The sequence below is a fragment of the Heterocephalus glaber genome, unplaced genomic scaffold, assembly GCF_053883595.1.
Source record: "Heterocephalus glaber isolate CG9 unplaced genomic scaffold, H.glaber_assembly_v1.0 deba00001429, whole genome shotgun sequence".
Classification (NCBI taxonomy): domain Eukaryota; kingdom Metazoa; phylum Chordata; class Mammalia; order Rodentia; family Bathyergidae; genus Heterocephalus; species Heterocephalus glaber.
In genome coordinates, this window is record NW_028258294.1 from 24,005,802 (window position 1) to 24,031,002 (window position 25,201).

General features: G+C 35.3%; 1 protein-coding gene across 7 annotated transcripts in view; it reads left to right on the forward strand.

Annotated features, from left to right (window-relative positions):
- Atm (ATM serine/threonine kinase) overlaps nt 1-25,201 on the forward strand; it is a 138,498-nt gene that overhangs the window by 104,950 nt on the left and 8,347 nt on the right. For all 7 annotated transcript variants that reach the window (XR_015451558.1, XM_087212163.1, XM_087212165.1 and 4 more), the window contains 9 exons: nt 389-502; nt 813-971; nt 1,411-1,549; nt 1,645-1,727; nt 2,983-3,123; nt 3,848-3,964; nt 13,851-14,000; nt 22,946-23,111; nt 24,361-24,447. Coding sequence is in view for 6 of the 7 variants with exons in the window: in XM_087212163.1 (XP_087068289.1) it covers nt 389-502; nt 813-971; nt 1,411-1,549; nt 1,645-1,727; nt 2,983-3,123; nt 3,848-3,964; nt 13,851-14,000; nt 22,946-23,111; nt 24,361-24,447 (1,156 nt within the window). In the remaining variant the exon portion in view is untranslated. The remainder of the gene's footprint in view (nt 1-388; nt 503-812; nt 972-1,410; nt 1,550-1,644; nt 1,728-2,982; nt 3,124-3,847; nt 3,965-13,850; nt 14,001-22,945; nt 23,112-24,360; nt 24,448-25,201) is intronic.

Here is a 25,201-nt window from a genome sequence, read left to right on the forward strand (position 1 = left end):
TACAATTGAGTCATGTTATTTTTCACATTTAGGGAAAAATAGTTACTCTGTTTCTTCACTGACTTCCTAGGAGTCAAGTTCACAATAGGATTTAGAACCACATTTGTCCTTCTTGGAGTCACTGGAATATAAGCAGTGCCAAGTATTTCAGTTGAGACCACAATTTCATTTAGCAACAAATATTTTCACTTATTGCATCAACCTCAGATACCCAATAGAAAGACCTTGAGATATAGGATAATTGACAAGTTAAAAACGAAGTCAGTGAAGTTTTATTAACTGCTCTGTGGGGCTAGTAGAGGAACATTATTTTAGAATAATTTATTTTCTTAGATATGAGAATATTTGAAATGTATTGTTTCTTAATTTTGTATTATTTTAATGGTAGAGAGATGGAATGAAGATTTCATCATATAAGTTTTTACCTCTTATGTACCAACTGGCTGCTAGAATGGGGACCAAAACGATGGGAGATCTAGGATTTCATGAAGTCCTCAATAATGTAAGTAGAGCTAAAAATCAGAGCACAGTAATCTATTTATATTAACATGTACTGTATAGAGCATATACTACTGTTCTTCTCTGGGAAATGAAAGTAAAAATTTTCATATATATTCTCTCACTCCATATCAGTTACTCACTTTCTGTCTTATTCCTCACCTCTCTTGCTTTATTATACACACACAAATACACATGCTCCACCCACTGCAGTGTGTAGACAGTAACATGCATTTTGATATTAAGTAAAATGAAAATGTGGGTTTTCTATTTTTTAATACGTATAGAAATAATAGTTCTTCATTTTCTGACAGCTCATCTCTAGAATTACAATGGATCACCCCCATCATACTTTATTTATTATCTTGGCTTTAGCAAATGCAAACAAAGATGAATTTCTGACCAAACCAGAGGCAGCAAGAAGGAGTAGAATAACTAAAAATGCACCTAAACAAAACTCTCAGCTTGACGAGGTATTTGGATTAAGCATAAATACATTTTTAGTTGCAATATTAATTCTTTCCCAGAATTATTCCTTTAAGCCTCAAGGATTTTAATAACGAATGGTGATAATTGTATTTCATTTTCAGATTTCTTTGGTATTATGATAACTAAAATTAGTTCAGAATTCTGAATGTTTCTCAAAAGCAGAGATATCAGTAGTTTACCTTTTTTCCTCGTAGAAATGGGCCAATGGAAAAAATAGATTTTTGAAAAGCACTTAAGTCATTGGCATTTGAGATTGTTATACTTTCATGTATTTCATTGTTAAGGTGATTGTTTAGTTTATATGTGGTGATTTATAGTCCTTTCATTGCTTAGATTTGTGCAAAGGTTTTATCTCTTTTAATAACTATGGGAAGCTTAAATGTTGGGAAGTTGCTATGTAATTTTTTTTTGTTTTTATTATAGGATCGGATGGAAGCTGCAAATAGAATAATATGTACTATCAGAAGTAAGAGACCTCAGATGGTCAAGAATGTTGAGGCACTTTGTGATGCTTATATTATATTAGCAAATTTAGATGCCACTCCATGGAAGACACAGAGAAGTATGTCTTTGAAAGCATGAATGTTGCTGTTCCTGCTTCACCTTCAGTGCTGCTGTTTGCAGTTGTCACTAAAATCTCTTTATTTTTAAATACAGAAGGCATCAATATTCCAGCAGACCAGCCAATTAATAAACTTAAGAATTTAGAGGATGTTGTTGTTCCTACTATGGAAATTAAGGTAACTTACCATTAATTAAGCTGAATTCAGCTTTATTAGATTGAAATAGCCTTTTTATGTAGTAAATGCTGATTAAATATTGACAGTTTCATGTGTTTCAGCCAAGAGGTTTTCTGTATTAGATTCCCTTTGCCCAAGACTTAAAATAATCAGAGGCTTCTGCTTTCTTTTTCTTTTTCTTCAGTTCGGCGCCTCCCATCTTTTTTATGAAAGTCTGTAGTCTGTTCTCTTCATTTTGCAGAAAAGAAAATTTCCATGTGGTTAGACTAATTTTTGACTTAGCAAGAATGTTCCCATTTTATTTTTAAAACATATTTATTTTATTTTTTACAAAATTTAGTATACTGTGCAATGTATTGGCTGTGATGTATTAAATGATTAATATATGTAGTAAGTTGACTATATATACATGATACATTTACCTATACCATAATGATCTTTTATTGCTGGAAATACCATGTAGGAAGGAATATATGTAATAATAATGGATATTGGGCCGGGGATTTAGCTCAGTGGTTCTGCTGCCTGCCTTGCAAGTCTAAGGTCTGGAGTTTGATCCCTGGTACCAAAAATTGATAATAATAATAATGGATATGGTTTACAAAATGATCGTGTTAAGTACTTTGTAAATCTCTCAGATATGTACTTTCATGCTTAGTATGTGTTGTTACTGAATTTAAAACATTGCTGCATCATGTGGATTAACTGATATGCTTCCAGCTATATCAGCTACTTTACAGAGCTGGATATTCCTGAAAATACCTGTTAGCAATTATGGCCTAGAAACCTCCTCTCCAGTCTTTCCAAAATTTCCTCATGTTTTTGTGAAGAATTATTTTGTAGATGACTTAACATATGTAAATGACAGCACCTGGATTTTGATTTTTCAGTTGTTTTTCAGTAACAGTTATTCTAACTTGGTACTCATGGTTTTTTTAAAAGTTATTTAGGAAATTCATTATTTATGTATAATTTTTAAAACCTTTCACTGTTACACATCTTTCATTAAACAGAAACTAAAGTTATAGCTTGCATACGTTAGCACATTGTCATTCATTCCTCTGTTAAGTATTAAAATTGCCACTTAGGGCCAGGGATGTAGCCCAGTGGTACAGTGCCTGTCCAGTAAGCATGAGGCCCTAGATTTGATTCCTGGTACCAAAAATGAAAAAATAAAATAAAATTGCCATTTAAAATTGATCTGTTTTTAAATGTAAATAGTGTATTTGACCTGTTCTTTTTTTTTTTTTTTCAGGTGGACCCCACAGGAGAATATGGAAATCTGGTGACAATACAGTCATTTAAAACAGAATTTCGTTTAGCAGGAGGTTTAAATTTACCAAAAATAATAGATTGCATAGGCTCTGATGGTAAGGAAAGGAGACAGCTTGTCAAGGTGAGACTTTTTTCTCTTGTGTAGTCTCCTACAGGATTAATAACATCAAAATCAAAGAAAAATTTCAGCTGATATTTTTTTCCTTTGTTATTTGGATCTCTATCTTTATTCTGAATAACTACAAGTGAGGAAAATTTGTGGAATACAAATATATTTTCTAAAATCAGAAAGTTTGTCTCTCTTGTTCTCTCTTGTAACTCTAAAAGGCTGTAATTACTGTAAAGTTGGCTCAAGTAAAAGAATACTGTTAACATGTAGAGACATGGTAAGGGGAACAATCAGCTTGCTTGTTTTGAGAAAACTTTTGGTGGGCCAGGGATTTAGCTCAGTGGCTCCAATGCCTGCCTTGAAAGAGCAAGGTAATCTTTTGGTGATTATTTCCATGATTAGAACAAGTCGAAGGCCTTTGCCTCTAGTACTGTGCCAGGTGCTCTTTATTGTAGTAGAAAGAGATAGCATTGGGCACTGCCAGGGAATAGTGGAGAGAGACAGCACTGTTCCACCTAGGTGTTTTGCAGTGTGCTCTCACTTTGGGGAATTTAGTTACTCTAATTACAGAAAGAGTAAGAGGAAACTGCTTCCCAAATGAAAGAATCGCGGTAGAACTTAATTATTTAAGACTGTTAAGATGGTCAGATTGACTTGAGTGCCTTTTGCTATCCTCAGATAACTGTGTTTTTATAATAAAGTGAACTGTGCTTATTCATGTTTGATTATTTTGAAGGGCCGTGATGACTTGAGACAAGATGCTGTCATGCAGCAAGTATTCCAAATGTGTAATACACTACTGCAGAGAAACAGTGAAACTAGAAAGAGGAAACTGACTATCTGCACATATAAGGTAGCTAGTTTATATTCTGTTGCTTCACTAAGAAAAGATGCCATTACTTGTACCAGTGATCAGTGAGTGTTTTCTGTGAAGGACCAAGTAGTAAATATTAAATATTTTAGGTTTTTTTGAGTCATGACTGTGTCACATATTTTTTCTTTTTTGTTTATGACCTTTCAAATCTGAAAGTCCATTTTTAACCACAGGCTGTAGAAAAACAGTTGATGCTAGCTTTATTAGGCAGGCCATACGTTGCCAACCTCTAAGTTAGAAAATACCATTTTTTAATTTTCTTTTTAAAAAGATATTCATTAATTTTAATTATGGGTAATGTTTTTTAAAGTCAACTGAAGTATTTTTCCCAGTCTTTTTTTGTATTCAGTAATATATTGTATAGCTCTTATTTTTTAATAGTTGTACTGTGTATGTAGAGAATTATTTTTACAGATTCCTATCAATATGCGTTTGAGTTGTTTCCATTCTGCTACTTCAAACAGTAGTGCTCCTCAGTGAATAACCTTGGACATAACAATTTCATACATGTGCTGGTGAATCTGAGGCATAAGTCTCCAAATTGATGGGCTAGAGGATACATGCACCTGTTGTTATTTGGTAGATATTGCCAAATCACCGTCAGTAGGGGGTAGCCATTCACATTTCCTCTAATAGTTTGCCTGAGAAGACAGTCAAGTCACATCATCTTATTAGCTATATTTATCATATTAATTACTAATTTTTTTTGAGACAGTATTTTGCTTTGTAGTTCAGGCTGTGCTTGAACTCACTGTGTACCCCAGGCTGGCTTCAGACTTGTGGTAATCCTTCTGCCTCAGCCTCCCAAGTGTGGGATTATAGGCATGTGCCACCATGCCTGGCACCCCAAGTTATCTTTAAGAAATAACCTCATTTTGAAAGACCCTGGGTTTTATCCTTACCACTGCAAAAAAAGGTAAGAGGAGATAGATCAATAAAAATAAATAGCCTTCAAATATATTCTATTTATGTACACATCATAGAAGTTCAATATATACTAAAACTTTTTAATTCTTGAATAAGCTAAAAAATGCTATTATCTCTGAAAATGATAGGAATATAAGTGACATTTGCTCTTTTATCTATTTCAAGTTTTTCAGAGTGAACTTTTATAAGAAAAATAATTGCTTTTGATCCTCAGTACCAAAAAATAATAATATTAATTGCTAAATTAAAAAGCCCCAAATAGGGGTATGGGGAAAAAGAAAGTGCATCTAGTCTCTAAAACTCTTGATTGAGTCACACTGTTATAACTGAAAAGAGACCTTAAGTTTTGAGCTTAACTGCTTTCAGAAACAAATTATTTTTATAAAACAAATTGCTTGTTGCAGGGGAAGGGGAGCAAACTATTCATTAGGAAAAATGATTTTCTCTGACAAGAGATGTCGGGTGTGCCTCAGTATATGCGTCTACTTTTGACAATATACATTGACACCTGAAGTTTGGAGACCCGGTTTTAGATTGTCAGGGTACCCTCTGTTAGAGACCTGGATCCCAGGATTGGGAATGACCCCTCAGAAGAGCTGAGCAAGGAATACACTAGGAGAAGCACACTTTTTCTTGGTTTTTAAGTTTGCAAGCAGTTTGTGACATGGAAGCTTATGAAATATTTATTAATTAAATAGTTACTTTCCATTAACAGTTTTAAAAAATAGTTTGACCTCAATGAATGCTAAATGCAGACGTTAAAGATCTGTGGAAGATCTGTAGAGGGATTTCTTTAATGTGGTTTAGATTAGCAGGCATCATAATCAAACAGGTTGCTGCCAGGCATGATGACCCATGCCTGTAATCCAAGTACTCTTGGAGGCTAAGGAGAAGGATTGCAAGTTCAAGCCTAGTCTGGGTAAAACAAAACAAGATTGCTGAGCTCCATCATCAGAATTCAGTTGACCTTAGGTGAAACGTGAGAATGCATTTCCATTAAGATACCAAGTGATCCTGATGCTGCTATGGTCCACAGACCACACTTTTAAGACTTATCAGTCTAATTACTATGTATTGATCTCAATTATAGGACAAAATTGGTAAGATATTAGCTTTATCCTTAGAGAGCAGGTGTTCTCATGTGAATGAAAGGAAATTTTTTTTTTTTTTGAGTCAGGTTGTTGCTTTGTAGTTCAGGCTAGCTTTGAACTCACTATGTAGCCCAGGCTGGCCTCGAATTTGTGGTGATCCTCTTGCCTCAGCCTCCCAAGGGCTGGGATTATAGGCATGTCCCACCACACTTGGGTACATTTTTATGCTCTAAATGCTGGGCTTTTAGATCATAAAGATGATGGCAGAAGAATTAGGTTATAGTGAATAGCAAAACTATGGCTTTGGGAGTATCTCCTGTTTCCAAATAGATATATATTTGAACCTCAAAAATCATTACTGTGAACCATGAAAGAAAGCCTTGTTGTAGAAGTTTTTTGTTTTTTTTTTGTACTGGGGATCGAACTCGGGTCCTTGCTCTTGCACAGCAGGCAACGAAACCATTGAGCTAAATCCCCGGCCCTTGATATAGAAGATTTTGAAGGTGAACTTGTATCTCCACCTCATGACTTTCTCAGCATGGAATTTTTGTACAGAAATATTTCAAAAATAAATTATTCCCTTAAAAGATGTAGAAAATGGGTAACACATATAACAAATTGAGTCATTTAATGTTATACATCTGAATATTAAAATGCAACCTCTAGTTAGGTAGAACCCTTGAAGACATCAGTGTAGGAAAAGATTTTATGAACAAAACCTCAGTTGCCCATGAACTAGCACAAACAGTCAACAAATGGGATCTCTTCTTATTAAAAAGCTTCTGCACAGCAAGAGAAACCACCAGCAGTGTGAAGAGACAATCCACAATGTGGGAAAAAATCTTCACCTGCTCTTCCTCAGACAAAGGTCTACTATCTCGAATCTATAGAGAACTTAAAAAGATCAGACCTCCCAAATTTAAAGACCCAGTCCAAAAATGGGCATCTGAAATGAACAGACATTTCTCAGACAAGGAAGTAGAAACAGCAAATAAATACATGAAAAAATGTTCAACATCACTGGTCATTTGAGAGATGCAAATGAAAACAACGCTGAGATTCCACTTCACTCCAGAAAGAATGGCTGCTATCATGAAATCAACCAATAACAAATGCTGGTGGGGCTGTGGGGAAAGAGGAACCCTGCTCCACTGCTGGTGGGAGTGTAGACTGGTGCAACCACTGTGGAAATCAGTATGGAGATACCTCAAAGAACTAGGACTGGAAATCCCATTTGACCCCGCTATTCCACTGCTGGGGATCTTCCCCAAAGAATTAAAAGAATCATACCATAGTGATATATGTGCAACCATGTTCATATCAGCACAGTTTGTAATAGCTAAAACTTGGAAACAGCCCAAATGCCCATCAACTGGAGACTGGATAAAGAAAATGTGGTTTTTTAATAAAATGGAGTACTACTCAGCCATAAAAAGTGAGAAATTAGAGACATTTATAGCTAAGTGGATGCACATTGAGGCAGTACTCTTAAGTGAAATAAATAGGACACAGATGTATAAATACCGAATAGTTTCTCTGGTGTGAGAAACTGAAAGTGTAAATAAGAACTAAATGTATAATAGGTCATGTGAAATAGGAAGAAAAGGGGCAAAGAGGAAGGAAGTGGGAGAGCTAGGGGAAAGGATAGAAGGGAATGGGATTAATATGAGAAAATGGAAAAATAGGAACAAAATCTTTGTAAATAGGGAGGAATGGAGGGGTTGAAGGGAGGGCTGGGCAAGGGTGAAAAACAAGAACCAAGAGAGACTATGTAAAGGTGCAAATTTCCAGTGATGAATGTCATTATATTGTATACCTAAAATGTACCAATGATTAGAATGAATAATCGATAATGTAAAATAGGAAGAAAAGGTCCAAAGGGGTAGGGTTAGTGGGAGGGGCAGGGGAAAGGAAAGAAAGGAAAGGAAAAAATGATGAGAAATGGACAAAATGGAAATAAAGTCTTTGTAAATAGGGAAGGGTGGAGGGCGTGAAGGGAGGGCTAGGAATGGGGAAAAAATAAGAACCAAGATGCATTATATAAAGGTACAATTCCCAATGAGAAATGTAATTGTGTTGTATACCTACAATGTACCAATAAAAGAATTTAATACAAAAAAAAAATGCAACCTCTAAACATGAGGGTTTGGGTTTGACTTGATTATCCAGAATTACAATACTAGTCAGGTACAACTGTTATTTTGAGATGGCTCCAAGAAGGTGAAAATTGTGTCCTCAATATATTGAACTAGCCTTCAGTTAAGGTTCATGGAGGTGCTATTGGGAAGCTGTATACCTAGTCTAGGACCTCTCAGTGGTTATTCCCATCCTGGGATTCAAGCCTCTTGTGATCCTTATGTTTCACATTGACAGCATGAAACTAGGTTTTCTTATCCACAACTCTGATGATCAATATGTATCATCAAAGGGAGATTCTTAAATTTGAGGCACGCCATATTGCTTGTCAAAGAGAATCAGGTAGAGGTGAAGACAAAATTCTTGCTGTATATGCCAGTAATTCACCCATACTCATTGACATTGCCCAGAATAAGTATTACTGGCCTGCTGTTTCTCCACCAAAACTACATTGTTACAATCTAAGCCCTAAAATCTTAGATGTTTAGAGGATTCATTTTCTAAAATGAACAACTCTTATAAACAGTGTGCTTGCACTTATCTGTCTTGTACTAATAAAATTCTGTTCTTTGTGGTATGTACTTAAGAATATTCTTCTCAGTTAGGATTCTGAGAGAAAAGCCAGAATGCCTAAAGGCATTCACTGTATGTGATGAATTAACTTTATTTTTCTGTATCTGCAATGATACTAGCTATGTAGCTTGGGAGAACTGAGAAAATACTCATCAAACATTTATGATACCCACCTGAAATACCCATCTACCCCATTGAAATAGGCTGAAACTTAAATTCAACTGTTTCTTCATCAGCTAACATCCCAGTTGGGACTCTCAGCTAAGAGAGAAAAAAATCAACCTATTTCTTTTCCAGATCAGTCTCACAAATAAAGGTATGGTTCTCCCTCCCCCCACCCCCTGAACCTCCTCTTTAGGGAGTAATCAATGTAAAAGAGACCTTTGATGGACTCTACTACAGTGCAACAGTGTTAATGTGATCAAGCCTTAAATGTAGCTCAGAGTCAAAGATAGGGAAAGATTTCCTGGGAAGGAGGCATTTAGATGCACTTAAGCAGGAAGGAAAATCATTTGGAAAGGCTAGGAGATCATTCATTTGTTTAAGAAATGGTAATTTGGGCCAGGGATTTAGCTCACTGGCCCTGCGCCTGCCTCATAACCACAAGGTCCTGAGTTCGATGTCTGGTACCAAAAAGAAAAAATGGTAATTTACATGCTTACTATTTTGTTAAATCCCTGAGGATGTAACTGGGGATATAAAAGTGATAAAACATACCCTTTGGCCTTAAGAAGCTTATACTCATAGGACAAATAAACACACAAACATCATTATACAGAGAATATCATTAAGGCTGGTGCCCTTCATGCTATGGAACATCATAGCAGCAGGCCTGGACTTGAACAGGTCATGAACGTCAGTGGAAAAGTAAAACCTAGATCTCTGTGTTCTTTTCAGTTTTATTATTATGGAAAATTTCAAAAAATTTTTTTAAATTTTATTTTATTGGTACATTTTAGGTATACAATATAATGACATTCATCATTGGAAATTTGCACCTTTATATAATTTCTCTTGGTTCTTATTTTTTCCCCCTTCCCCTGCCCTCCATTCAAGCCCTCCAGTCCCTCCCTATTTACAAAGACTTTGTTTCCTTTTTTCATTTTCTCATATTAATTCCATTCCCTTCTTTCCTTTCCCCTACCCCTTCCACTTCACCTTCCCCTTTGCCCCTTTTCTTCCTATTTCACATTATCTATTATGCCTTTTAGTCCTTATTTACACTTTCAGTTTCTCACACTAGAGAAACTATTCGGTATTTACACGTGTGTCCTATTTATTTCACTTCAATGTGCATCCATTCAGCAATAAATGTCTCTAATTTCTCGTTTTTTATGGCTGAGTAGTACTCCATTTTATTAAAAAAACACATTTTCTTTATCCAGTCTCCAGTTGATGGGCATTTGGGCTGTTTCCAAGTTTTAACTATTACAAACTGTGCTTCTATGAACATGGGTGCACATATATCACTGTGGTATGATTCTTTTAATTCTTTGAGGAAGAGACCCAGCAGGGGAATAGCTGGGTCAAAAGGGACCTCTAAGCCTAGTTCTTTGAGGTATCTCCATACTGATTTCCACAGTGGTTGCACCAGTCTACACTCCCACCACCAGTGGAGTAGGGTTCCTCTTTCCCCACAGCCCTGGCAGCATTTTTTATTGGTTGATTTCTTGATAGCAGCCATTCTTTATGGGGTGAGGTGGAATCTCAGCATTGTTTTCATTTGCATCTCTCAAATGACCATTGATGTTGAACATTTTTTCATATGTTTATTTGCCATTTCTACTTCTTTGTGTGAGAAATGTCTTCATTTCAGATGCCCATTTTTGGATTGGGTCTTTAAATTTTGGAGGTCTGATTTTTTAAAGTTCTTTATTGTTTCTAGATAGTAGACCTTTGTCTGAGGGACCGCTGGTGAAAACTTTTTCCCACAGTGTGGGTTGTTTCTTCACACTGCTGGTGGTTTCTCTTGCTTTTTAGTAAGAAGAGATCCCACTTGTTAATTGTTTGTGCTAGTTTACGGGTAACTGAGATTTTGTTTATAAAATTTTTTCCTACACCAATGTCTTCAAGAGTTCTACCTAACCTCTGTTCCAGGCAATTTAGCATTTCTGTTTTAATATTTAGGTCTTTAATCCATTTTGATTTTAGTTCAGTGCATGGTGGAGATATAGGTCTAGTTTTAGTCTTTGGCAAATTGAAACCCAGTTTTTCCAGCACCATTTATTAAAGAGGCTATCTTTGCTCCAGTGAGGGTGTTTGGCTCCTTTGTTGAAGATGAGATGGCTGAGTGTGTCTGGAGTTGTTCCTGCATCTTCTAATTTGTTCCACTGATCCTCAAGTCTGAAAATTTCAAATTTAAATGGAGATCATAACACAGCAAACCTCCTTGTACCCATCACCCAGCTCTAAATAATTATTAACTCATAGATAATTTCATTCCATTTGTACTTCTATGCACTCCCCTCCCATATTATTTTGATGCAAGATGTCATAACATTCCATCTCTAAATATTACATTGTATAAAGATCTGTAAAATGTCTTTCAAAACTATAATCACAATAGTCTCATAACTTTGAAAACAGCAGAAATTCTTAATATCACCAAATATTTTGTATTCTTTCTCAAATCTCATGTCTTTTTCATCATCAAGTTGTATTGGTTTACTTGCAGTTGAATCACTTTTCACCACCTCTGTATTATCACCCTACTCCCACAATCACTTCTCTGTGGATACTAGAGTGTCAAACTAAGCATTTTCTTCTGAAAATGATCTTTTTTAAATTAGCTAAGATAGAATTTGTCACTTTCCTGTTTTAAACTCCCAATAAATTCACATTATGTCTGAATAAAAGCTCCCTAAGTGGTTTACCTCTGCTGTTCTCATCCTTACCTACCATTCTCCCCATCTTAACTCTCAGTTTCTTCTTTCAATGGACAAATCATTTCCACTTGACTCCCCTTGTCTTTTGTTACAGTGTACATATACCAATTTTATTTTCACCTCTGGGCTTTCCTGCTTCTCTGTTCCTGGAATGCTTGTTCCTCAAATATTTTCCCCAGTTACTTCCTCCATTCAGGTTTGTGCTCTATTGTTGCCTGTGGAGAGGACCTTTGGGACCATGTTGCCACTACTCACTTCTTCTTTTATAAATTTACATTTTGTTCTGTTGTACTTATTATCTGGCACCATTAAACATTTATTAGTGTGCATGTCCCCTCACCTTCACGAGGGCATACTCTTCATCTGTCCTGTGTGCCATTCTAATTTCAGCGGCTCAGCACTATGTGTAATACATAATAAACTCTCATCAGATATGTTAAGAAATGGTGGATCTCTGTACAAAACCTAAAACAGTTCAGCATATTTCAATACCTTAAAACACAAAAATATATAGAATTAAGACAAGAGATCAACTGGGAAAGTGAATATAATAATGTTATAATGTTATTGTAATATGAGAACAAGGAACTTACAAAAAGTGTATAAAGAACTCATACATACTACTAATAAAAAATAATGTATTAGAAAAATGAGGAAAGAATATGGTTATTTCACAAGACACAAAGATTTGAGTGGTCAATAAACCCATAAAATGATACTCTGCTAAGTCATCTTGAAAATATAATTTGAAACCACAATGTGATATAGTTACCTACCTTTGAGTTCACAAAATATAAAAGTCTGACAAGGGGCTGGGGATTTAGCTCAGTGGTTTAGCCGCCTGCTGCACAAGCACAAGGACCTGAGTTCGAGCCCCAGTACCAAAAAAAGAAAAAGTCTGACAAAACTGTTGTGAAAGTTAGGAGATAACTTCTGGCGGGGTGGATAAAAGTACACTCTACTTTTGAATAGTTATTTAGCAATATCTACTTTACTAAGTTGAATATACATATTCCTTATGACTCAATTATCCCATTCCTATCAGTATACCCTTAAACTGAAATAAGCTCACCAGTAGACTATCATTGCCGTAATATTTTGGGGATATCTGATAACAGTGTGAATGTGAATATGCAACTGGATCAATTTTAAAGTTGTGTATTTACACAGTTTGCAGTTGTGAAAATTAATCACTTAGAAATAAATACACTAACAGATAAAGGTAAAGCATTGCTGACTGAGATTAAAAGCAAATTATATAAGCATACACAGCTTTTAAAGTTTGCAGTTATTTGTATATGAATAGCTTTGAAATAAAAATACAGCAAAAAATACATGAACATGATGAATCAGTTAGCAGTCATCTTAATGGTGAAGGGACCAAGAGATTGTTAACAGATACAAATGAAGCTTCATATCCTAGCAAATATGAAAGTCTTAGATTTAATGAAGCTGCTTAATCTGTAAAAAGGTATTTATATCATAGGTGATAATTTTTAAAAAGTAAAATTATTCATTTTATATTTAGGAAGACATCTCTTGGTGAAATTACTAAGGCCAAAAAGCAAGAATACATGTTTCAGTAATTAAGATATATTAAAATTAGCTGGCATGGTGGCACATGCCTTATAATTCCAGCACCCAGGAGGCTAAGGCAGGAGGATCACCATGAGATTGAGGTCAGTGTACATAATGAGTTCAAGACCAGCCTGAATTATATAGCAAGACCCTGTCTCCAAAAAAAAAATTAAAATTAAAATTGAGACCATATTCCTTAATGAAATTCCTTAAGTTTTATTGATAATGTACGTATAGGGAAAGTAGCTGGATGTGATCATGCACACTTAGGAAGCTGAAGCAGGAGAATTTCAAGTGTGAGGCCAGTCTGTGTAACATAGCAAGGCCCCATCTCAAAACACAAAGTGCAGTTAATTCCTCTGCTAAATGGGAAAAATTAAGTATGGGTCAGTTGCAGATAATGGTGAGTATAACTAATAGGACTGATTCCCTCAGGGAATTGTGGGAGATTGAGAGATGGCTAACCCCTTACAAGTCTAAGCAGAAGGCTTAGAAAATCATATTCTCTGAGTTTAAGTTTATTTCTATTGTGTTCATTCAAGAAGCTTTGTCTCCTATGGACAGAGAAATATTCCTGCAACTTGATAAAATGCTTTGCACTGACTGATGGTTGAATTACTATCACCTACTCCTAAGTGACCATCCATGACCAAAAAGTATTTAATTTAACTTCAGGTGGTCCCCCTCTCTCAGCGAAGTGGTGTTCTTAAATGGTGCACAGGAACTGTCCCAATTGGTGAATTTCTTGTTAACAATGAAGGTGGCGCTCATAAAAGATACAGGCCAATGGATTTCAGTGCCTTTCAATGCCAAAAGAAAATGATGGTGAGTAGCACTCAAAACTAAACATTATTAAAAGATTATTTAATAGCTTATTAATGCTGACAGCTACTACAAATATTGTAGAATATAAAATGTTTTAATTTCATGTGATAATTGTTTAAGATACTAAATTATAAAATTAAGCTTAACAGGAGAAAGTACATTTGAGTGAAGAAGGAAGTTGTTGTTTATTGTTAGTGTATGTTTATAATATATAGTTATGTTCATTTTGGGGAATTGGATTATTTTCAATCTCTTTACCCATCCCAAATCTTCCCTTCCCTCATTCCCCTTATCCATCTCCAATCTGCTGCCTTGTTTCCTACCATCTCTCTTTTATTTTATTTAAGTAATTAATTTATATTTTAGATTTTCCATATGAGAGAAACCATGTAATATTTAACTTTTCATGTCTGATTTATTTCACTTAACATTCTGGTCTCAATTTCCATCCATTTTCTTGCAGTGACATAATTTCGTTCTTCTTTCCTGCCAAATAATACTTCATTATGTATATGATACATTTTCTTTATCCATTCATCTGCTGATGAACATCGAGGCTGTTTCCAGAGCTTAACCTTTGTAAATTGGACTGCTATAAATACGGGTATAAATGCGTATAGGGTATAAATGACTGCTGTATAGTCTGATGTCTTTTAGCTTTGGGGGATATATACCCAAGAGAGGTGTAACTAGATGAAATGGAATCTTCATACTGTGATTTCCATAGTGCTTGCTCTAGTTTATATAGCTAGGACTTATTTTTTGTGTTCTTGATGATAGCCATTCTCCCTAGGGTAAGATGGAATCTCAGAGTTGTTTTGATTTGCATTTCCCTAACAGCTAAAGATCAACATTTTTTCATGTACTTACTGACCATTTGTACTTCTTGTTATTATACCTATTGAGTTCACTTGGTCATTTTTTTAATTGGGACTTTTGCTTTTGTGAAGTTTTTTTGAGTTCTTTATATATATCATTGATTATCAGTTCCTCTATCAGAAGAATAGCTGACCAGGTGTGCTGGTGCACACCTGTAATCCTAACACTCAGGAGGCTGAGGCAGGAGAATCACCACAAGTTTGAGGCCACCCTGGGCTACCTAGTGAATTCAAGGTCAGTCTGAACTATATAGTGAGACTCTGTCTCAAAAAAAAAAAAATAGCTGGCAAAAATATTTTCATATTCTCTAGGTTGTCTCTTTACTCTGGGGATTGTTTCCCTTGCTGTGGAGAAGCTTTTAAATTTGATGTAATTGCATTTGTTTGTTCTTGTTATTATTTCTTGTGCTGTTGGAGTTCGGTTCAGGAAGTCCTTGCCTGTGCATGTAGCTTCAAGTATTTATGATAGGCCATTTCAAAGTTTCTGTTTGTATGTCTATTTCTTTGATCCATTTTAATTTCGTTTTATTTTTGGGTCAGAGGTACAGATCTAGTTTCAGTGTTTTGCACATGGATAATCAGTTTTCCCAGCACCATCTTTTAAAGAGACTATTTTTTCTGCAGAGTATATTTTTGGCCCATTTGTCAAAAATCAGATAGATGAAGGTACATGGGATTGTTTCTGCATCATCTATTCCATTGGTCTATATCTATTTTTCTTCCAGTATCATACTGACTTTGTTAGGATAGCTTTATAGAATGACTTGAAATCCCATATCATGATACCTATTTTTATAGGGATTTTTAACATGAAGGGATGTTGAGTTTTGTCAGAGGCTTTCACTACATCTCTTGAGAGGATCATGTGATTTTTATCCTTGATTCTATGTGGTATATTACAGTTTTGATTTGTGTATATTGAACCATCCTTGAATACTTGAGATGAAGCTCACTTGGTCATGTTGTATAATTTTTTAAATGATTTGTTGAATTCTATTTGCAAATATCTTAATGGATTTTTTTTTATCTATGTTCCTCAAGTATATTGACGTGTAAGTTTTTTGTTGATGTTAAAGCCTTATCCAGTTTCATATCAGAGTAATGTTGACTTCATGAATTATGTTGGATCCCCAAATGGACTGGGAGGGAGTAGGCACACAAGGACTGTGTTTCTCAAAAGGAAATAAAATATTTCCAAAAGAAGATGAAGGAGAACTAGACATGATTCTTTGTTTAATGTCTATTATTTTATTTTGTCATAGATGTTGATTATAAAATTAGGGTTATTGATAATAAAGTATTGAAAATACAAATGAATAAAACCTTTTGCAAAATAATCATTCCACATATACCTTCCCAAATTAGTGCTGTAAAGATTTTTTTACTTCTCCAGGTTGAATACACACATGCACACGCCACCTTTTAATTTTGGGTAAAATAAATTTAAATTATTTAAATATTTGAATAATTTCAAATGTTTTGTAGCAAGTTTATTTTCTTCTTAATAACTTGTGAATATCTGGACCTGTTAATTACAGTTATACATTTTAATAGCATAAAGAATTAATCTCCACTCAGATAAATGCCAGCAATTACTTTTTCATCAATTGTTCCTTTTTCCCCCACCCCCACCACCAAAAATTCAGGCCCATCCATGAGTAATGCAGGGTCTGATGAGCTGAAGTATTTAGTAAGCTAATGTTCATTGTGCACAGCAGGAGGCCTGCACAGCTTGGCTGATAAGAAATAAACTGCCTGAAGCAATCTTTTAATGGCAACTAATTTCCCATATTTGATTCTCAGCTTAGCCAACTAATATTTAGTTCAGATGTGACAAGGCATTCACAGTTCCTTTTGAAAAGTTCACTATCTGAGAAGCCAAACAATGTGTTCAGGGCCATTGTGACCTGAGATCTTGTCCTGGCTACTTCACACCAAACTTTGATCAGCTGGGTCAGTGATCTCATAAGAAAAAGTTTAAGGATGAATGTTTTCATAGCTTATAGTTTCATGAGCTTTTTTTCCTCTTATTTCTATTTTTAGATTAGTTAGCGATCAGAATTACTGGGCAACAAAGTTTGTAACCGTGAACAAAGACTTCAGAGAATCCCTACATCTAACTTGTAACATTCTCATTTTCTTTGTTTCTTCCAAATTATTTTCTTGTTGTTGTTACCTGGGATCGAACTCGGGACCTTGTGCTTGTGAGGGGGGCCGTGGCACCACTGAGGTAAATCCCCGGCCCTCTTCCAAATGATTTTTGTATCAAGTGGTGTTTTTCATCCTTAATGCATTTAAGATATCTAATATGTGTTAAGCGCCTCCATCCTTGCTTTAAACAAATCTTATTACTCTGTGATTCTATCCCATTACATAGTGATTATGTAACAGAGCTCAACTTAATTGGATATGATCATGTTCTGGTATGTAGAATTATCCAGGAAAGTTATTATTTTTAGTTGTCACCAATACCCCTATTTATGGATATATTTTATATTTAATTTTTTAAAATTATGGATAGTTTCTTTTATATTGTTGGGGAAAATATATTCAAAGACCACTTGATCATAAGTTTTATAGGCAAAGAGGTAGATACAGGTTAGCTTAATAAGCACAATGACCTGATCTCATATGGAGGTGCGTGCATATGCATATGCTGAAGGTTTTTGTAGTACCAGAGGAAATGCCACTTTCTACTTCCTACCTCCCACCTGTTTCTAGAAGATAGTATTCTGAAAGGGTTTTTTGTTTTGTTTTGCATTACCAGGGATCTAACTCAGGACCTTGTGCTTGTGAAGTTTTTATTTTGGACTACATTGTCATTTTTCAGTTCTGAGACAATCTTACCATTGAATCTACATTTCGATAAGAATGGCAGTCTGGAAGAGTACTATAAATCATTTGTGAAAGTTGAGCTGCCCATAGGCAGTACTGCAACCCTCAAGAAGGAAGCAAAAGCTGGATGTGGTGATACAAGCTTGTAATCCCAGTTCTCTGGGAAGCTGAGGCAGGAAGATGCAAGTTGGAGCCCAGCCTAAAGTTGGGCTCCTGTTGCCTGTTTAGGTAACTTAGTGCCCAGACAAGACCCTGCCTTAAAAAAAAGAAAGAAAGAAAACTGGGCATATAGCTTTCTGTGAAGGCCTTGTGTTCAATCCCCAGTACTACACACACACACAAAGAAAATAAAATGAAAGCAAGGAAACAAGTCATACAAGCCACAAGCTGTTGGGGACATGATAGGCCTTGAGTCCTTATTTTAAACCAGCCTAAGCATGAGTGTGTTTTCTGTTTTAGTTTTTTTTTTTTTTGGTGCTGGGGATCGAACTCAGGTCCTTGCCCTTGCAAGGCAGGTGGCAGAACCACTGAGGTAAATCCCCAGCCCCAGCATGAGTGTGTTTTTGTCCATGGGATGATCTTGAGCTGCTCATTTCTGGGAGCTAATGTTCACAGAAATCTAGGCTGGAGTGGCTCATTCCAGCTCTTTAGGAAGAGTAGAGATGATTGTTTGCCTTAGAGAAAGGCCAGTTCAGATACTCTTTCGTCTCAATATTCCCCTAAGCAGTTTGCCTAGCTTCCCACTCACTGATACTCATGGATCCCCAGAGTAATTTCCTAGCATCAAAATGTTTGCTCTTCTGTGAAACCTAAGATATTCTGTCTTTTTTGCCAACTAGCCTTCCCTTCATGTGACGTAAGGTCACAGCACGCAGTGGCTATGGCAGTAGGCTCTAGCGTCTGACAGGTCTGGCTTTGAACCTCAGTTTTACTTATCAGTAAAGTTAGAAAAAATAATAACAACCATCTCCTAAGGCTGTCTTGAGGAATAAATGAAATAAAGCATGATCAAAGTTCTTAGATCAGCACCTGCAAAATGTATTATTATTAACTGTTATAATTGTTGTATTATTATTTTTATTACTTTATCTATGCTTTCTAAGTTAGGCATACTTTTTAGAATATAGGATTGTGATAATTCCACTGTGTCGCAACCTCTGATTCACTGGTTTTCCATCTCAAGTAGGTGACAGTCTCACATCTAGTGTTCATCAGCAATCAGGCTATAGGTTTAAAATCCTTAGAAATGCTATATCCTTGTTTCCATGTTTGGCTTAGGTTTAGGTTGGATTCTAAAAGTAAATCATTGTAATGTAACATACTTATGCTTTTTTAACTTAGTGATAACAACAAGGAATAGGTCAAGTAATGGGTAAAAAACACTCTCAAAGATTACCATAGAAAAGGAGGATTACATTAAGTATTTGTATAGTATACAGGGCTGAGTTATTATATGATAAACTATCCCATTCCTTGCTGCACTGCCCAATATGGTAGCCATTAACCACAGGTGGCTTTTTAACTTTGAATAAAATTAATTAAAATTACATGAAGTTAAAACTTCATTTCTTGAATTCCCACTAGCTACACTTGAAGAGTTCAATAGCCACATGTGAGCTGGGTGTGTAGTATGCACCTGAAATCCCAGCACCCTGGCAAGGGAAGGCAGGAGGATTGTAAGTTTGAGCCCAGCCTGGAAAATTAGCAATTTAGCAAGAACCTGTTTCAAAAAAATAAATTAAATTTTTAAAAAGGGAGCTGGGATGTACTACAGTGCAAAGGCCCTAGTTCAGTCCCCAGTACCAAAAATTAAAAAATAAAAAGCCAAATGTGTCTAGTGGCTACCATATTGGATGGTGCAGATGATGGATGCTTCCATCATCACAGAAAGTTATACTGGACAACACAGCTTTCTGGGTGCAGGAAGAAAAGAAAATGGCCAGCCTACAGGCACATTGAGGCTTAATATGTAGATGTCCGCTTTCCTATATTTATTTATACTTCTTAGGCTAATGTTTCATAATGTGCCAACTTTTCAAATTTAGAAGACTCATATAGTTTGACCCAACCTTTGGGCTCTAAATTAGCCTAAAGGGGCTTTGTTAGGTCTGTAGCAAGTTAGGGAAGTTGGCTTCAAACTTTCCTAGGTGGAGATGACTTCAATCTAGTTGGGTCACCTATCACCTGGTGATGAGAGAGGTGGAGGAGGGAAAAGACCAACATTCATAGATGTCCGCTAGATTTCCCCTTGATCCAAGATGTGCATCATTGTGATTTACGTAGTATTGATACTTTTAATTCAAAATGCAATGAGTAATAACCGGATTCACTTTCCAAATGACCAACATTACTATCTCCATTTTAAAGAACTATGATTCAATGTTTTTCACTGACTTGCTTATATTTGGCTTTCTGGAATTGACATGGTTAATTACCTGGGATTTTAAGCGAGGTTTTCTGATTACAAATTTTTCTGCCATTTCTCCCTACAAATTCTCATATGTTATGGCTTTAATAATAAAAATAAAGGGTTGGGGATTTAGCTCAGTGGCACCTCACCTGCCTTGCAAGTGCAAAGTCCTGAGTTCAATCCCTGATACCAAATAAATAAATAAAAGTGAAAATAAAAATAAAATAAGTATTTTTGCCAGCATGGACAAAGAATGTGTATTTTCCTTTTGGGCTAATGGCATATCTTTTATTAGCATGGGTATATCATTCACACATGATCCCAGAATTCTTATAAAGAATGCCACAAGTATGACAATTATTTTATTTTTAAAATAAGATACCATGGATACAAAGGAATAATGGCATGTATCCTATTATCTCTCAAAGGCTCACCTGGCATATGCCAATCAGGTAATTGCTTGTGCAAACGGATCATTCAGGGCTGAGTGGAAGCAGTCCCTGCATGTGCAGTTGTGTAAGTGTACTTAATCATTACACCCAAGAGGGAAAAATTAGTCCTTATATTCTTTTCCCACCTATGGCTTTCTGTTTTCTTCCCTGATGGTATCCATTAAAATCAAACAAACATGATGTGTTTTCTGGACATAAACAGTCACTTTCCACCATGGTGACTTGAGTAAACATACACATAAAACCATGTTGTGTATGCAAACTTCACCTCATTTCATCCAGACAAGAGTAGTCCTCCCCTTGCCCCAAGCTTCAGTTGACATTCTATTTCCTAACTGTTTGCATGGAAATGATGAAGGCTTTATTTTATTTTTTCCTTCACAAATACATTTGGCAAAATCTTCCAAGCTGTCTCCTTTAGGGCAGAATATTGTCCCTGGTCCATTTATATGCTAATTGATGAAGTGTTACCTTTTACTGACAAATATTTACATGTTAATTAACTTTGGGAGGAGTGTTAGAAATACTAGTTTGCCCTGTTTTAAGTGATAAAAGGGATGCTGTTTCCTTTCAAGAAGAGAACAAAGACAGTATCATAAAAAGAAATTATTTAATTACCTCCTCCTAAGAATTAGAAATATGTTTTCCAACCGTTCTGTCTGTAGAGAAGTTCTCCAGATTGTGACCGAAGGCAAAGGAGTAGGGAGTGAACATTCTTCCTTTTAATCTGAGTACTAGGTGAGAACACATCTGGAGAAAGGAATCTAGGTCAGTGATGGTGAAGGAGAAAAAAATGAAAGAACAAGAAAACCAAGCTTGGAAATAGTATATTTTTAATTGAAAATACCCTAGCATAAACTGATTCCGTGAAAACCCTATATGAACAAATTAGGAATATATTCTCTTATTATCCCATTTGTGCCCTGGCAGTCACCGAAGGGGAGGAAGCAGTGGATCTGTGATAGATTATGTGTAATTTTTATATGAAATTGATACAGGAAACCATCCAAGATATTTGCCATGTCCTTGGCTTGTCTGACATTTATTCACTGTATCAGTAATATTTGTTGGATCCCTCCTATCAGGTACTGTGCTGTTACTTCACAAATACTATGCCTAATCATTACCATTCTTATTCCCACTTTAATGAAAAGTACGGAGAATTAACTTGCTTGGGGTCAATAACCAAATAGTGTAACAAGGATTGAACTTCGTCCAACTCCAAAATCTATTTACATTTCATTTTATTGAGCTTTCTGTTAACATGTTTTTTAAAATGTGTGATAAGTGCTGTAGATGTTGTAGTTATATGTCTCCAGGGCACTGAAGGGTAAACTGTAGATACAGAAGAGGAATAATTAGTTCTACCTGTGGGGGGAGGGGGAGAGAGAATTAGATTTAAGAAAGGCTTCATAGAGGAGAAGATACTTGAACCAAAATTTTTCAGTGAATTTTCCAGGCAGAAGAGGCATATAAGCTATGGGAGGGAGACACAAACAGGAAAAGACAGCATAGACTTAATCTTTGAAGGGGAATAGATAAGGATGGATAGTCATTGGTCAAAAATGGAGAGTTTTATGCAATGCATTTTATCCTATAGGCAATAGCAGACCCTTGAGAAGGATAGTAATATCAGATTAACATTTTAAAAAGATAACTCCCACAGCACTGTGTATTGTGTGTGTGTTTTTTGGTACCTGGTGTTGAACTCGGGAGTACTAGTTTTCTGATTAAGTGGATGGTAATGCTGTTTGCGAATTTGAAGAATAAACAAAATAGCTGAGTTTTGCCAGAGATAAAAAAGTATTTTTGGATTTGGAAGTGATCCAAGTGAAGATACTAATTGGGCAGGTGGAGCAGCACATGAACTTACAGTATCTGGGCCAAAGACAAAGATTTAGAAGTCATCAGTACATAGGTAAGAGTTGAGCCCTTTGAAATACATAAGCCTTGCTTCAGCAAAGTATTTTTAAGTGAGAGGTTATTGGAGAACAAAGATCTGAGACACATGATGACATCTACTTTGCCATCCATCAGTGATTCATTCTTCCATTCTTTTCTGTCCTATTACAACCTCAGTGCTGTGAGGTTACCTGAGATTATCTGAGGATCATTGGTATTTCTGTTTACTTCCATCTAGATTTGGAATTTAATTAAAACAACTAATAGTCACTGTTGATATCCTTCTTTCCATTAAATTCTAATATGAAAATCCTAGAGAGAGTATCACTTAAAATTAATTGCTTTCTTGGCCAGACTGTTAGCTTCTTATAGGTAGATCTTGTTCATCTTGTCATTTCCCCTTACAAAGTTTTGAAGGATGTTAAACACAAAATTGAGAAAATAACTTTATATATGATCTCTTTAAAGGATGTACAGAAGAAGTCCTTTGAAGAGAAATATGAAACTTTCATGGATATTTGCCAAAATTTTCAACCAGTTTTCCGTTACTTCTGCATGGAAAAATTCCTGGACCCTGCTGTTTGGTTTGAGAAACGATTGGCTTATACTCGCAGTGTGGCCACTTCTTCTATTGGTAAACTTGTACATCTTACTAGATCCAATACCTTGCAGCATTCTGAATTGCAGGGTTATAATGGTGGTAATGATAGTTATTAACCAAACTATCTTTATCATTAGATTATTGGGTTACTTATGCTTCCTGATTCTTAGCTTCTAATCATAGCATTTGCAGAAGAGAATTCTCTGAGGTAGGGAAGTAAGACTTTTTTCTTCATTGTATAGTGAATATGACATGTTTTCTCTCCTGTTTATATATTATTGAAATTTTCTTTGGAAGATAAAATCTTTGATAACTCTATTTGATATACTTTATTTTTTTTTTCTCAAAATCTTTGTCACACCATGATGTTATCACCCAGTGATTTTTAATAGTCTTGTTTTCAGTGTAGAAATAGTGATATGTATTTTGAATGTGATGTACTATATATAGTTTTACATTATTTTTAATCTATGAAAGATTGGAATAGCTAGATGAAGTAATCAACAAAATTCTAGCATATGAAAACAGGAATATAAGAGGTCTTCTAATCTATTTTTTAACAAAAGACAGCTCCCTGCAAACGTATGTACTTCACTCAGAGACACAGAGCATGAATGTTTTGAAAAAGTCCCCAGATAATTTGAAACTCCTTCCTACATTGAGAATCACTAATTCGATTCAAGTGATTTAGTTTGTAACAAGCAAGCAGGCCCAGTTAATACAGCACTAGCCAGACATTGCATCTTGAGTACATACCTGGTGTTTTTCTATAACACCACAAGGTATCTGTCATTAGGTTAAGTGCGTTAAGATATATTATCCTCTGTCTTAAAAACAGAAGTGCAGTTTTTCCTGGATATGTACCTGCTTAAGTTCATTAATGATTGATTTGTGTTCAGTATCTTCATCGAGCAGAAGAAAGTTTCACTGAAGAGTAACTTCTCAATTTATAAGTATACTCAGTAAAAATTTGGGTGCATATAATGCACTGCTTTGGGCCAGGTAAATGATGGGTCTCAACTTTAACCACGTTAATTTCCACAGTACTACATATCTTAAAACTTGTACTTTTTAATAAAGAGAATTTTTTAAAGCTAATTATCTACTTGAAAATGAAGTATACATGAAAGTGGCTGACCAGATTTGCTTTAAACTCAAAATGGCCACCTATATACATAATTTTCTTTAGGCTAAAAAGCCTGGAGTACTTGCAAATTATAAAGTCATTGGTATTAGTTGAAGTTACGGTGTTTATTAGAAATAATGAAACTTTTTTCCCCAGTCGGTTACATCCTTGGCCTTGGTGATAGACATGTACAGAACATATTGATAAATGAACAGTCGGCAGAACTTGTTCATATAGATTTAGGTAAGTAATAAAAGATTTATTAATAAATATTTAGTCAGAGTATAATGTTTGCCTACCAAGATATTATAGATATGAGAGACAGATACATCAAAGAAATAAATTATATACAGAGGCACATTTTATATATTTATATATGTATATTTTAAAGCATAAACACTGTGGTGCTAGAAGAGGTGATAGTTAAGTTTTAAAGAAAAGGAGGATAATCAAGACAGAAGATAGAGCAGATTTGAAAAAAATGATTATGTTGTTGCATGTTATAGACATGGTGAGACATTAAATATAGTTGGAGTGAAGTTTGCATGTAGTTGAGTAGCTAGAGAGATTGTTACCAAGCTGTAAAAAGCTAAGCTAAAGAGTTTTGATTTCATTCTGTTAAATGATAGGGAGTAAATGAAGATAAATTTAAGCAGAACATGATCACATTTGATTTTTTTTTAGAAATTTCAGGAGCATGTTGAAAAACTAGTGGTAGCAGGAAGATGAGTTAGGGAATATTTTAATAATTTAGACAAGAAATGATGAGTATTTTGACTAAAGTTATACAGAGACAGAGTAAGAGGCTAGATTTGAGGGAGACTTTTGTAATAAACTACACCAGTGAAGTTAGATGTGAAAACAGTGAGAGACAGGAATTATGTCAGCAGTGAGTGCTAGACAGAGTTCTTAGACTTTACCACAAAACTACAGCCCTTAAGAAATCTCAAAAACTCAACAGTAAAACAAAGAAAAATAAAAGTCCAATTATAACATA